The 12,557-nt window shown below is 52.6% G+C and overlaps 1 protein-coding gene across 5 annotated transcripts in view; it reads left to right on the top strand.

Annotated features, from left to right (window-relative positions):
- SBF2 (SET binding factor 2) overlaps nucleotides 1-8,777 on the top strand; it is a 382,686-nt gene extending 373,909 nt beyond the window's left edge. For all 5 annotated transcript variants that reach the window (XM_059708873.1, XM_059708876.1, XM_059708875.1 and 2 more), the window contains 4 exons: nucleotides 944-1,134; nucleotides 1,784-1,871; nucleotides 5,209-5,340; nucleotides 7,135-8,777. In XM_059708873.1, the coding sequence (XP_059564856.1) occupies nucleotides 944-1,134; nucleotides 1,784-1,871; nucleotides 5,209-5,340; nucleotides 7,135-7,233 (510 nt within the window). In that variant the 3' untranslated portion in view covers nucleotides 7,234-8,777. The remainder of the gene's footprint in view (nucleotides 1-943; nucleotides 1,135-1,783; nucleotides 1,872-5,208; nucleotides 5,341-7,134) is intronic.
- The last annotated feature ends 3,780 nt before the right edge of the window (nucleotides 8,778-12,557 follow it).

The following is a 12,557-nucleotide window of genomic DNA, read 5'->3' as shown; positions in this document are numbered from 1 at the left end:
TCTGTTTCTTATGCCCCATTTCCTGTTTCTGACGTAAGAAACTTTTATCAAGCACGTACCATGGGCAAGGGCCTGTGCTGGGCACCATGTACACAGTGAGGGCGTGGGTCCACCTCAGACATGAGGACAGGCACAGGGATCACACAGCTGCTACTTGGTGCGGCCACCAGGCAAACCCACGTCAGATTGGCTGCGGGGCAGTACCCGGGGGGCTGGGACAGTGTTCTGGAGCGCACCTTGGGGAGCAGGCAGGTCAGCAGGTCAGAAGTCACAGTGGGTCAAGGAGAGAGGAGGGCAGAAGAAAGCCGGAGTGACTTGAAGGGTCCTCGGGCACTGCCTCTTGCCTTCAAATGGCAGGTCAGGAGCTGTTCTCAGGCCTCAGGTGGGTGACGCCTAACTTCTTTTCTCAGGAAAAATATAGCTTTTTGTCTTTTTCTTTCTGATTATGGAAGTGTGATATATTTATTCTTTTAAATAAGACAATACACAGAAAGTTATAAAATAGAAGATAAAAATCATCCATAGTTTATAACCTAGAAATAAACAACAATGCTGTCAAACTTGTTTTATTCTAACTGCACATGTAGAAGGGATTTATTATACATACTATTTTAAAGCCTGCTTTCTTGTTTTTATGTAACATGTGGCACACATGTCCTCCCATTTGTCACTGTATAATGAACCAGAGGCATCGATTTTAATGGCTGTCTAGAATTCCACTGTACGGAAATGTTGTCTTTTTTAACCAGTCCCCTGATGATAGGCATTCAGCTTGTTTCCAGTCTTTTATTATTATAAACAACTCCAGGATAAACATCTCTTTATGCACATTTTGCTTACTGGTTCCGTTTCTTCCCTTGAGATAAATTTTTAGGAAGGAAATTACCGGATGAGCAGCCTAAAGTCTGCTAAAGCTTTCCTCCTCCTGTTCTTCCTGTTTCAGCCGCAGAGACACCCTCCAGGCTCCCCAGGGATGGTGTCCACCAACCTCCCTCCCTATCAGAAGAGGTCCCTGCTGCACCTCCCGGACAGCATGGCAGAGGAGCAGAGCGCCAGCATCTCCCCGTCCAATGGCGTGGACCGCAGAGCCGCCACGCTGTACAGCCAGTACACGTCCAAGAACGACGAGAACAGGTGACGCGACGGGCGGGCTGCGGGGCTCTCCCCACCTGCCTCTGCCACGCCCGGCCCTTTAACAGGCTGGGCCAGTCAGCACGGCCTTCTGTAGACTGATTTTGCTTTGAGTCTTTCTTTGTTTCTGTTTTCAATGTGTTAGATGGTTCTTTGAAGAGGAAAGATCAAAATTACAACTAGAATATGCCAAGAGCTAGTAGTTATCTGGTTGAGTCCTGATTCTTGTTCCCTCCTGTCTGCCAGATCTCCTAAGGGATTCTGTGGTCGTCAGCACTTCTTCAGGGGCAAACAGAAACCCAGCTCCTGCTAGCTCACGCAGACAGGAATTGACTCGCGTAAACTGGGAGGCTTCTGTCCCCTGGCCAGCTCTGCTGGCTCCGGGGATGCGTTAGTCCCAGCATGGCACCCAAGGTGGCCACCGAGAGCGCCAAGCCCCACCAGTTTGGTAATGCCAGCAGAAAGTGGCAGTCTTCCCCAAAGGTCCGATAGAAACACTCTAGGGAGAACTCTGATTGGTTTGTTTGTTTTTTCTTTTTTAGGGATCAATTGAGAGAAATAGAAATTTAACAACCAAAATCTGCAGACATCCCTTTACAAAATTTTTTTAATGAAAAATCAAAATGAACTGCCCTGTTGTCATTTCTTCTAGGTCCTTTGAAGGAACACTTTACAAAAGAGGGGCTTTGCTGAAAGGTTGGAAGCCCCGCTGGTTCGTGCTGGATGTAACAAAACACCAGGTAATGCTCACAGCCTACAGAGATCGCTCTCGGCTGCCTAGCTGCCGTGCGCCTGTGTGCAGATGGGGCATCCCCCGTGTACAGTGCTCTCCTGACATCAGCGTGTCCCTGAGCGAGGGCTCCCGAGTGGCTCTGCCTGGCGTGTGCTGGCGGAGACAGTGACAGCTGAGCCCAGAGCATTAAGAGCAATAGACTCTGCTTTTTTTTTAATATATTTTTTTTTATTGATTTCAGAGTGGAAGGGAGAGGGAGGGAGAGATAGAAACATCAATGATGAGAATCATTGATTGGCTGCCCCCCACACACCCCACACTGGGGATCCAGCCCGACCCCGGGCATGTGCCCCGACCAGGAATTGAACCTGTGATCTGGTTCATAGATCGATGCTCAACCACTGAGCAACATCAGCCGGGCAAACTCTGCTTTTTAATGCTCAAATATCTTCTGCTCGTAAACCTGCGCTGGGAGACCCTGAGATTTTCAGTGTGTTGCATGTTGTATGCACATATGGAGCCTGTGAGCACTCCCAGAATACACATTACCTTCGGCCGGCAGCTTAAAGCATCCACGCACAGATGAGGGCACTCATTTATTTGACAAATGGGATTGCACACCTTCCCTGTGCCTGCCATGCACAGGGTTCTAAAGAAGGCATGATTCTTCCTCATAGACGGCAGCAACAGGGGAGGGGCCCCGAAACAGGCAGGTGGACGGGCCCACGCACACCTGGAACCCACAGTGGGCAAGCGCGAGATCAACCTCACTGACCTGTCGGGAAGTCTGTTGCCTGTTGTTAGGTTCTTAGCTACTGCCGTTGAAGCCCACACATCCTAGTGTCATAAGCTTGGCTTCAGCAATGCCAGGGGAGGGGGACCCCTAGCCAACCCCCCAGCCCCTCTGCACCTTCACTAGTGAGTCGCATGGCCTCCCGTGTCCCTGGAGCTGACAGGGCTGCCTGGAGGCGAAGGGGCGCGCTTTGGTTCTCAGCGCACCGCCTCTAAAATGGAGCCTGTGAGAGCGATAAGGACAGTTACCCCCAACCGTGCTCTGGTTGGACCCGCATCTGGAAACTCCTTCCAGGTGAAGATGTTATGCAGAGACCCCCTCCGTTCAAAGGATTCCATAAAGGCTGTGCAGTCTTTGGGGAGGAATGTAGAGAATTTCTTTCCAAATATGCAGTCAAGCCTTTTTTAGACTTAACAGTCCCTGAAATCAAGTCTGCACTATGTATAAAAGTTCCATTAAATCACGAAATATACCACAGGAGAATGTCATAGTCTTTCTGTAATTTACAATTATGTCAAATTATACTTGTGTTCCTACCAATCTTTGGGATTGCTTCAGTATGAAAGGTGTACAGATTTTCCATTTCCCTGCTTGCACCAGGCCTGAGGGAGAGACAGGAACATCCCAGCCAGAACCTCAGTGCCCGAGGCTCCAGGCACTCCTGCTGGGAAGTGAGAGCGGGAATCTGACTGTGGGCCAGGAAGGCTTTTCACCAGCATCTTTCATTTTAAAAAGTTTTCCTCATTTCTTTTCATATTCCAAAAGTAATACATACATGTTTGTTGTATTGAATTCAAATACCTCATAAAGATGGGAGAGCCCCCTGAGCCCACAACTCCCAGAGGTAACTATTAACAATTTGGTATCTATTTCTCTAAATATTTTATACATCTGTGTGTAGATGTAGATGTATTATATGTAGTTTGAGTTGCTAGGAAGGTTAAATGAGTGTATACAGGACAGTCCTGGTACAAACACCACTCAATCAAATGTTATGCTACTTACTCTGTTTTTCAAACTTATTTTATAGCTACATGCTAATTGGGAATTCACTTTTTTATATAATGCTAGAGGCCCGGTGCATGAAATTTGTGCATGGGTAGAGTCCTCAGGCCTGGCCGACTATCAGGGCTGATCAGGGTCTTCCAGCTGCCAGCCGGGGCCTTCCTTCATTCCACGCTGCCCCTTGGTGGTCAATGCATGTCATAGTGGGCGGTCGAACTCCCAGTCGGTCGAACTCCCAAGGGGACCATTTGCATATTAGCCTTTTATTATATAGGATATTTGAACATATTTTCCTGCCAGTTCATACAGACCTTTGTTGTTTTTGAAAAGCTGTATGCTATTCCATATATTGCTGTCCTGCCTTGTAATTAACCAACACCCCATTGAGAGACAGATACATCTTTTCCATTTTAGCTGATAAAAACAGTAAAGAAAACCTCTGTATGTGTGTCTTGGCACAGTTGCGAGAGTGTTTCTAGAGGATAAGTTGTAGAGGTGGGAAGGGTGTATCACTAAGCACAGACACTTTACATTTTCGTTGATATTGCCAAATTATTCTCCAAAAATCTCTAACTAATCATATCCCCACTAAGAATATGTAGTGCTTTACGTTCAACCGGATATTATCAGCCATGTTTAACATTTCTTAATGTAGGTGAAAGTGAAATCTCGTTGATTCGCTTCCTTTCTTTGGTCAGTGAGGTTGCTTCTTTGCAGGAGTTTGTAGAGCATTTGTGTTTCTTCTGTGATGTGCTTGTTGAGCTCCTTTGACCATTTTTTTACTAGGTTGTTTATCTTTTTCCTATCAATTTCTAGGAATTCTGTTTTGATTCTAAACATTAACCCCTCGCCGAAACCGGTTTGGCTCAGTGGATAGAGCGTCGGCCTGCGGACTGAAAGGTCCCAGGTTCGATTCCGGTCAAGGGCATGTACCTGGGTTGCGGGCATATCCCCAGTAGGAGATGTGCAGGAGGCAGCTGATCGATGTTTCTCTCTCATCGATGTTTCTAACTCTCTATCTCTCTCCCTTCCTCTCTGTAAAAATATCAATAAAATATATTTTAAAAAAATAAAATAAAATAAAAAATAAAAAAATAAATAAACATTAACCCCTTTTTATATGTTATGTATAGTTTTTACAGTTGTCAGTTGACATTTAATTCTATTTTTTAATATGTAATTCACTTATTTGTTCAAATTTCAAAAGAAGTCTTTTTTTTCTTCTCTCTCCTGGCCACTTAGTATTTTTTTCCTAAAGACAAACAGTGTTTTTCATTTCTTGTCTATTCTTTTTTATTTATATACTTTGTGTTGAAAGTATTACATATATCCCCATGCTCCCCCTTCTAGGATATTTCCGCCCCCCTATTATCTGAGCCCATGGGTTATGTATATATGCACACAGTTCTTTGGTTGATCTCTTCCCACCCCCACCCCTCTCTTCCCTCTGAGCTTTTCTTGCCTATTCTCCTCAGCATGGTTCAGTTAGAAGAGCCAGGCCGTTTTCCCTCTCTGTCCTTTACATCTTCTGCACCCTTTGTTCCAGCTGCGATACTATGACTCGGGTGAGGACACCAGCTGTAAGGGCCACATTGATCTGGCCGAAGTGGAAATGGTCCTCCCCGCGGGCCCAAGCATGGGGGCCCCGAAGCACACGAGTGACAAGGCTTTCTTTGATGTAAGTTGATCTTGTCTTTCTCGGGCGCCATACGAGCTCCTTATCTCCACCTCCTCCGAGAATCGTGGAGCCTCGGAGCAACAGGTGGTGACTGAGCATGGGTCCCAGACCCCGGCCATCGGATCACTGCAGAACTTGAACTCAGCACTCTGTCCCACCCTGACCTCCCTGCTATCCGCATGTCTGACCTCCTCCGGCTGTCCGCATGTCTGACCTCCCCCGCTATCCACATGTCTGACCTCCCCGCTATCCGCATGTCTGACCTCCCCCCGCTATCTGCATGTCTGACCTCCCCCCGCTATCTGCATGTCTGACTTCCCCCGGCTGTCCGTATGTCTGACCTCCCCCCGCCATCCGCATGTCTGACCTCCCCTGCTATCCACATGTCTGACCTCCCCCGGCTATCTGCATGTCTGACCTCCCCCGCTATCCGCATGTCTGACCTCCCCCGCTATCCGAATGTCTGACCTCCCCCAGCTATCCGAATGTCTGACCTCCCCCGCTATCCGCATGTCTGACCTCCCCCGCTATCCGCATGTCTGACCTCCCCCGGCTATCCTCATGTCTGACCTCCCCCGGCTGTCCGCATGTCTGACCTCCCCTGGCTGTCCGCATGTCTGACCTCCCCCGCTGTCCGCATGTCTGACCTCCCCCGGCTATCCGCATGTCTGACCTCCCCCGCTATCCTCATGTCTGACCTCCCCCGCTATCCACATGTCTGACCTCCCCCGGCTGTCCGCATGTCTGACCTCCCTCAGCTATCCGCATGTCTGACCTCCCCCGCTATCCGCATGTCTGACCTCCCCCGGCTGTCCACATTGTCTGACCTCCCCCGCTATCCTCATGTCTGACCTCCCCCGGCTGTCCGCATGTCTGACCTCCCCGGCTGTCCGCATGTCTGACCTCCCCCAGCTATCCGCATGTCTGACCTCCCCCCGCTATCCACATGTCTGACCTCCCCCGCTATCTGCATGTCTCAGAAGCTGCACGTGCTTTTGCACCTAGGGCTCCTTCAAAAGGTGTCCAGTCACACCTGAAAGCAAATGAGCTCCCTGCTGAGTGTTGTTATTTCACTCGCCACCTGCTGTTAGGTACTGGTGCTACCTCATTCATGCCGAGTGTCTTCATGCTTGACCGTCCACAAAAACTGTCCCAGTCACATGGTGACTGCCTACCCAGACATCTTCAGCAGCTGTAGGTGGGCCTTGGGCATTTTATGGGCCACGTGATATGTGACTTACCTAGTCCCCAGAGCCCAGCAGGGCTTCATAAAGGGCAGAGGTCACACCCCGGGGCCTGGCTCAGGCTGTGAGGCTGCAACCCTAACCCTGGGTTTCCAGTGTGGCCCCGATTGGAGACTGGAGACCAGAGAAGGGGGTGGAGTGGACACAAAAGCCACCCTGATCTCCGTTTGGGTGAGCCTCGGCTTCCCCGAGGAGCACAGGGTGCTACTCAGCACCTCATGCGCTGCTCCAGGGCCTGGGACACGCCAGAGGCTCCACCGTCCAGCCCTCTCCTCAGTCAGGGAGGATGTCAAGGTGGTCCTCATGCATCTCCTTTTCCTGCCAGCACCTTCCGGCAGATGTCAATCTGCCAGGGGTTGTTAATGGTGACTCTGGGGACTAGAAGGTAAAGTGAGCATACAGGCGCTGACCGTATGGCAGTGAAGGGAGAGCGATGCAGCAGTTCTGGGCAGTGCGGGGACGTGCGGTCACAGGGATGGCCTTGCTTACTTGCCCAAAGCCTTAGAACAGCCTGCCCTTCATCTCTCATTCCCCTCATTTGGTTTTGTAGCTCAAGACCAGCAAACGCGTGTACAACTTCTGTGCCCAGGATGGACAGAGTGCCCAACAGTGGATGGACCGGATCCAGAGCTGCATCTCCGACGCCTGATGCCCACCCAAGTGGGAGAGAGCGGAGAGACTCATGCTTCGAATCAGGAAAGTGCACAAGTCCTCGAGGAGCGGACAGCTTCCCGTTCGGCTCTATGAGTCAGCCTGGGGCCTGAGGCTCTCCTGGCTGGTCTTGCCCAGCCCCCTCCTTCCGCATTGCTGTGTCTACTTGGCCTGAGTGGATGAGCCACACAGGTCTGGTCAAGAGCCCCAGGACTCTGTGCCTTGCACTAGGTTGTTCTAACAGGGTCTTAGTGGTCAGGGTCAGAGATGCTTCCTGAGCCAACTGGCACCCATCCCCAGGCCAATGGTGCACCTACCTGGGTCCTTTGGTTCCCCAAGGTCATCACTTCCTTGGAGAGCTTTCTGACAAGCAAATATCAAAACCCTCCAGAGCGTTACATTCTGCACAGAATAGGTTTCCCTCGGCGGCTCCTACCTTAGCGCCTGGCCTTAGAGATGCTCAGCCATCTGGTGCTGCAGAAGGTCCTTCCAGGGCCTCTGCCCGGCGCCGGGCTCGGCCGCAAGAACACCGGTGCTCAGGCGGGCAGAGTGAGGGCACACGGAGTGTCCTGATGGACAGGTGGTCCAGGGGCTGATGCAGCAATGGCCCCGCCAGCGCAGGAAAGCCTGCTTCCAATCACTGGGTTCTCGGGCCGCGGCTGCCCCGAGGGCCCTGCGCTCCTGCGCGTCTTCCGCTCCCTGACAGCTTCCTTCACAACAACCTGCAGGAAGCCGGACGCACTCGCGGCAGAACAAGCGCTTGCACTGACCTCCAGACGAAGCGGGAGGTGGGAGAGACCAGCTGTTCATGACCTCGCCACGCCTGTGCCGAGGGCGTCTCCACAGCCCACACCCACGATTGGAACCCACACGGCTTCAGCAGGTGGACCGCGGGCACCGCTTTCAGATTCCCCTTCCTCTTGATAACCTTGTGTTTGTCCAGCTCAGGACCGGAGGAGGCTGTTCGGGGACAGAACAGCTCCTCTGAGGCCCCTGTGGCCAGGGAGGCAGGGAGCTAGAGCAGGACATTGTTTGGAACTGTTAATATGTTAAATACCAAACTAATATTTCAAAAATATGTATATATGATTGCTATATCCTTCTTCAGTTAGTCTGCTTATAATTTAATATAAAATTAAATAAGATTTCCTTAATGAAATGGTTCCCTTTTTACAAACTAAAAAACCACTTTGTCTTTATAGGTTAAAAATAAATCAGATTTTCAAATTTAAAATGATCTACACAGTAGGAAATATAACTGTGACATAAGAAATTGAGGGAATAATATGAAGGATTTTTCTATCATTTTCATTTTATAAATTGCCACCTGTGAAAATGGTTTTTGCACATTCTTTGTATTTTTCTTTGTATATGAAATAAATTTTTGTACTATGTAAAATACGGAGCCCATTGTACCCTCGGCCGTTTGACACTATACCCAGTGCTTCTTTTGTAACTGGATTCTTTTAACTTTCATAAAGGCGTTCCCTGCCTTACATCCACTAACCACCTGGAATTAAAGTTATTTCTTAAGAAAGAGCATCCCTCGTTTTCTGTGCGATGAAGTCGTTCTGCAGCGCACGGCGCCCGCGGGACAGCGCTCAGGACTCACGTGGGACTAGAGGTTCATGGGAAACAGCAGGACCATTTCCGACCTCAGGCTGCTACGTCATCACTGCCCTTTGCTGGGCACGGAGCCTCGGGCACAGGGCGGCAGGCGTGGCTTCAGGCTCTAGATGCGAGGCTGCAGTCTAGGTGAGGGCCTGGCTGTGATGGGCTGGGAGGGATCGGTAAGTACTTTACCGCTTTGGGGTCACAGTTCCACCACCTGTGGCCTGCGACAATTTGTGAGCATTTTAGGCAGAAGTTGAATTCTCGTTTCAGAGCAGACTCCCCTGCTTCAGGGCGGCGTGCCCCCCTCCTAGGACCTCATCTGTTCACCGCCTCCCTCCTCTCCCCAGAAGCTGAACTTTCAGGCTCTATTCACAAGTTCGGTCCTTCTGGTGACCAGCCCCCATCCTGCCGCTCGGGCCCCACCCCAGTCACTCAATTACGTAAACACAGGTGAATAACAAAAGACGTCCCCATCAGGAAATTCTAGGGGTCTTAGGAACTCTATGCCAGGAATCCAGGACAAAGACCAAATTTTTAAAATTATTACACCCCATTTCCAAGTGCTGCCAGACTGAACCACGCAGACTTAGAGGAAGTAGCTGCTCAGAGCAGCACCTGCAGTGGGAGGAAGAGATGGGTGCGGCTCTCTTCTAATTCACTGTATGACCCTCACCCAGTCCCTTAGCTGGGCTTTGACCTGCAAAATGAAGGGCCCAAGTAAGCTGTAATTTTGTGATTCCAACTGTTTGCCTTTGCAAAAGCTCAGGTTCTAAACTGAGATTTAAAGGATTTGCTGGAAAAGACCAAATCATCTAAACAGCGTTTTCTCAAATTACAATGCGTGTCTGAGTCATCTGCTAAAATGAAGACTCCGATTTGGTAGGTCTGGGGCGAGGCTAGACAGTCTGTGTTTCTGCCAAGCTCCCAGGTGATGGCAGCTCCTGGTCCAAGGACCACTCGAAGTCACCGGTGTTGGTCCCAGCCCTCCGAGAAGCAGGGAGGCTACCAGAGACCATGGTGCACGTACGATCCTTGGGAAGGAGAAAGGGAGGGAGGCAAGTTGGGCAGAGGGGGCCTAGGCTGCAGTGCGGTTCTGAAGCTCAGAGAGGCCCCGGGAATCGTCCGAGGACCCCGCACCCCAGCACGGGCCTGGGATCCTGGCCACTGGGTCCTCAGCAGGCCCACGGGTAAGCATGGCCTCGGTGCAAGCTAAGCGACAGGCTACAGAACACGGCCGCTGGGCCAGCATCACAACCCCTGTAGCCGAGACCACCCACCCTTGGGCCACACAGATCTGGTTTTCCACCAGTTCAGAGAGCAGTTCACCCATTCCCCTTGGGCCTCTGTTCCTCAGGGAAACAGAGAAAGGGGAAGGTCATGGGCCTAACTACCCCGTCAAGGCAGGTAATCTCAGCTCTCCCTCCTCCCTCCATCCTGAATCCTCTCACCCTCCACAACCTGGCAGATGCTGATGGCTTTCCCTGGCGTGTGTCCCTGCCTTCACCCCGCGGGGAGGAAAGGGCCTAAATGCTTGGTAATCACACCCTTCTTCCGTCGGGGTTGCTGCCCGTGTCCTTGCACAGTTAGGGTGGGGCTGACCCGGGGTGCCCAGTGGATCACCTGGGTTCCACACACTCCTTCCAGCCCCCGTGGTGTAAACCAGCCCTGCATCTGGTCACAGCCAGATACCCTCCTGGTCCCAGGACACAGGAGTGCAAAGGCACCGAGGGAGCCACAAGCTGTCGTTCAACAGGCCCTCGCTGTGCCCTGGATGCTGTGCTGGTGGAATTCCTTGCCTTCGCACCAGGTGAAGTTCTGGGACGTGCTGACTGAGGCTCTGTGGTCAGGAAAGGCCAGCCCACACCCAGAGCCGGTCTCATCCCAAGGAAGAGGAACGCCGGCCCTTCCAGGATGGCCGGGTTGCTGTGGCTGACGGTGCCATCAGGGGCTCAGCCTTGGCCGCTGTGGCTGACGGGCTGGTTGGACATTGAGGCGGCAGGACCTGGCGCGGCCTTGGTGTGTGAGAGTCCGAGCCATTGGGCCCGTGTTACCCCTTTCATGGCTTCTGCCTCCGTCACAGTGGCTGCTTCACTTGTACGCCCCGTGTGCTGGCTCCACTGTAGCAATGACAGGGGCTGCCCAGTGTAACCGTCCACGCGTTCATTTGCTTGTTTCCTGCCTCCCAAGTTGGTGCTTTCTGACCTGCATTAGCACGTGGTGAGAGTCTTCACACTCCTGCTTTCTCTGTGTGCCCACCTGCACCCCTCTCCCCACACCTCCTTGGCCGCCGCCTCCAGGCCTTTCTGCCAGGACCCGACCACACGGCCAGGCCATTGGCCACGGAAGGACTGTGCCCACAGCTGCACCTGATGGGAGCACTTTCTCCTTCCCTCCCACCGCCGTCCTGCCGCCACTGTGCCATGTCGGCCCACCTACCAGCCCAGCCCCCGCTCCCTCTCCTGGCAGCTGGTTGTGCAGGACCCGATAGGTGGCCAAAGGTGCAAGCAGGGCACAGGCTCTGCCTGCGGAATCCTCACGCAGCAGCCACTTTCTCGTGCCGTCGGCCTGCACAGGCGCAGGCCTGGAGGCAGCCTTTCCGTCGGATGATGGACTGCGGCCGGGCCCATGCGACTTCATGAGCCGATGCATCCAACAGACCCAGCTCGCGCGGTTCCAGGCGCTGCGCCTGCTGTGCTGGGGTCCCGTGTTCCCCCAGAACTGTTTCTCAGAAGGCTGCAAGCCTCCGCTGCCCAGGGCTGGGCTTGCTCTGCGATTCTCCCACGGGGACTTGCCACAAGCGCCGTCCCACACCCTTTCCTTGTCCCGAGACTGACACCTCCCACCCAAGAGTCCGCCAGCGTGTGACCCAGCGGCAGGACTGCCTGCCCGGCCGCCCGGACCTCCACAGAGCCTCTTCCTGTCAGGGCACCCACCTGCGGCCAGCAGCCTCCCGTGTCACCCAGAAACTGTGTCGTTTCTAAGCCCAAAGAGGGGTCCCAGACACTGTTTTCTTCGCTGTGCTGAGATAGAAGATGCAGCAATTTCCTTCACCTGGAAAGGGACCTCCAGACACACCCCCAACCACTGAACCCTAAAACCTGCACTGAGGTGGCAGGTCCTTGAATCCTCGTCTCTGACTGCATGTGCCTTCGCTGTGGCCTCCAGCACAGAGGCCCCCTTGTCCCTCCTGTGTAATCAGCATTGCCACTGACGTCACGGGTCCAGGTCGTGTTCTGTGGGATCCAAACAGTCCCGATCTCCGGGGATTATATTCTGACAGAGCGAGACAGTTGCCAGAGCCCTGTTATGCAAAACTGTAAATGAATACCGCTGGCTCTCCCACGTGGGTGTGAGCTGTTTCCGACCTTCTTTTCGAATTGGAATGGAAAAGAACACGTTCGCCAAATGGCTGCAAATGCGCACATACCAAGGCCTGACGAGCTGCGCTGGCAGCGGCTCTGGGCCGGCTCCGCGGCCGCGGCCGGAGCGGGGCTGCGGCTTGGTGAAGCCCAGGCCGCCACAGGCCTCCTCCAGGCTCTCTCTGCCCGCTGTCTGCAGACGTCAGACCGGTGGTTAAATGCAGAAACAGTAGGACCACCGCTCCTTCACCCGTTCAGTTGTCCCTGCCACTTCCCCCGGGATGAGGTGTTCCTTTTCATGGCTGTCCCAGGCGGGACGAGGCCGTTCCAGAGGTTTCTGCTTGGCCTT

The sequence above is a fragment of the Myotis daubentonii genome, chromosome 9 (genome assembly GCF_963259705.1).
Source record: "Myotis daubentonii chromosome 9, mMyoDau2.1, whole genome shotgun sequence".
Classification (NCBI taxonomy): Eukaryota; Metazoa; Chordata; class Mammalia; order Chiroptera; family Vespertilionidae; genus Myotis; species Myotis daubentonii.
Note: the sequence above shows the minus strand (reverse complement) of the source record. Positions and strands in the feature narration are given on the sequence as shown.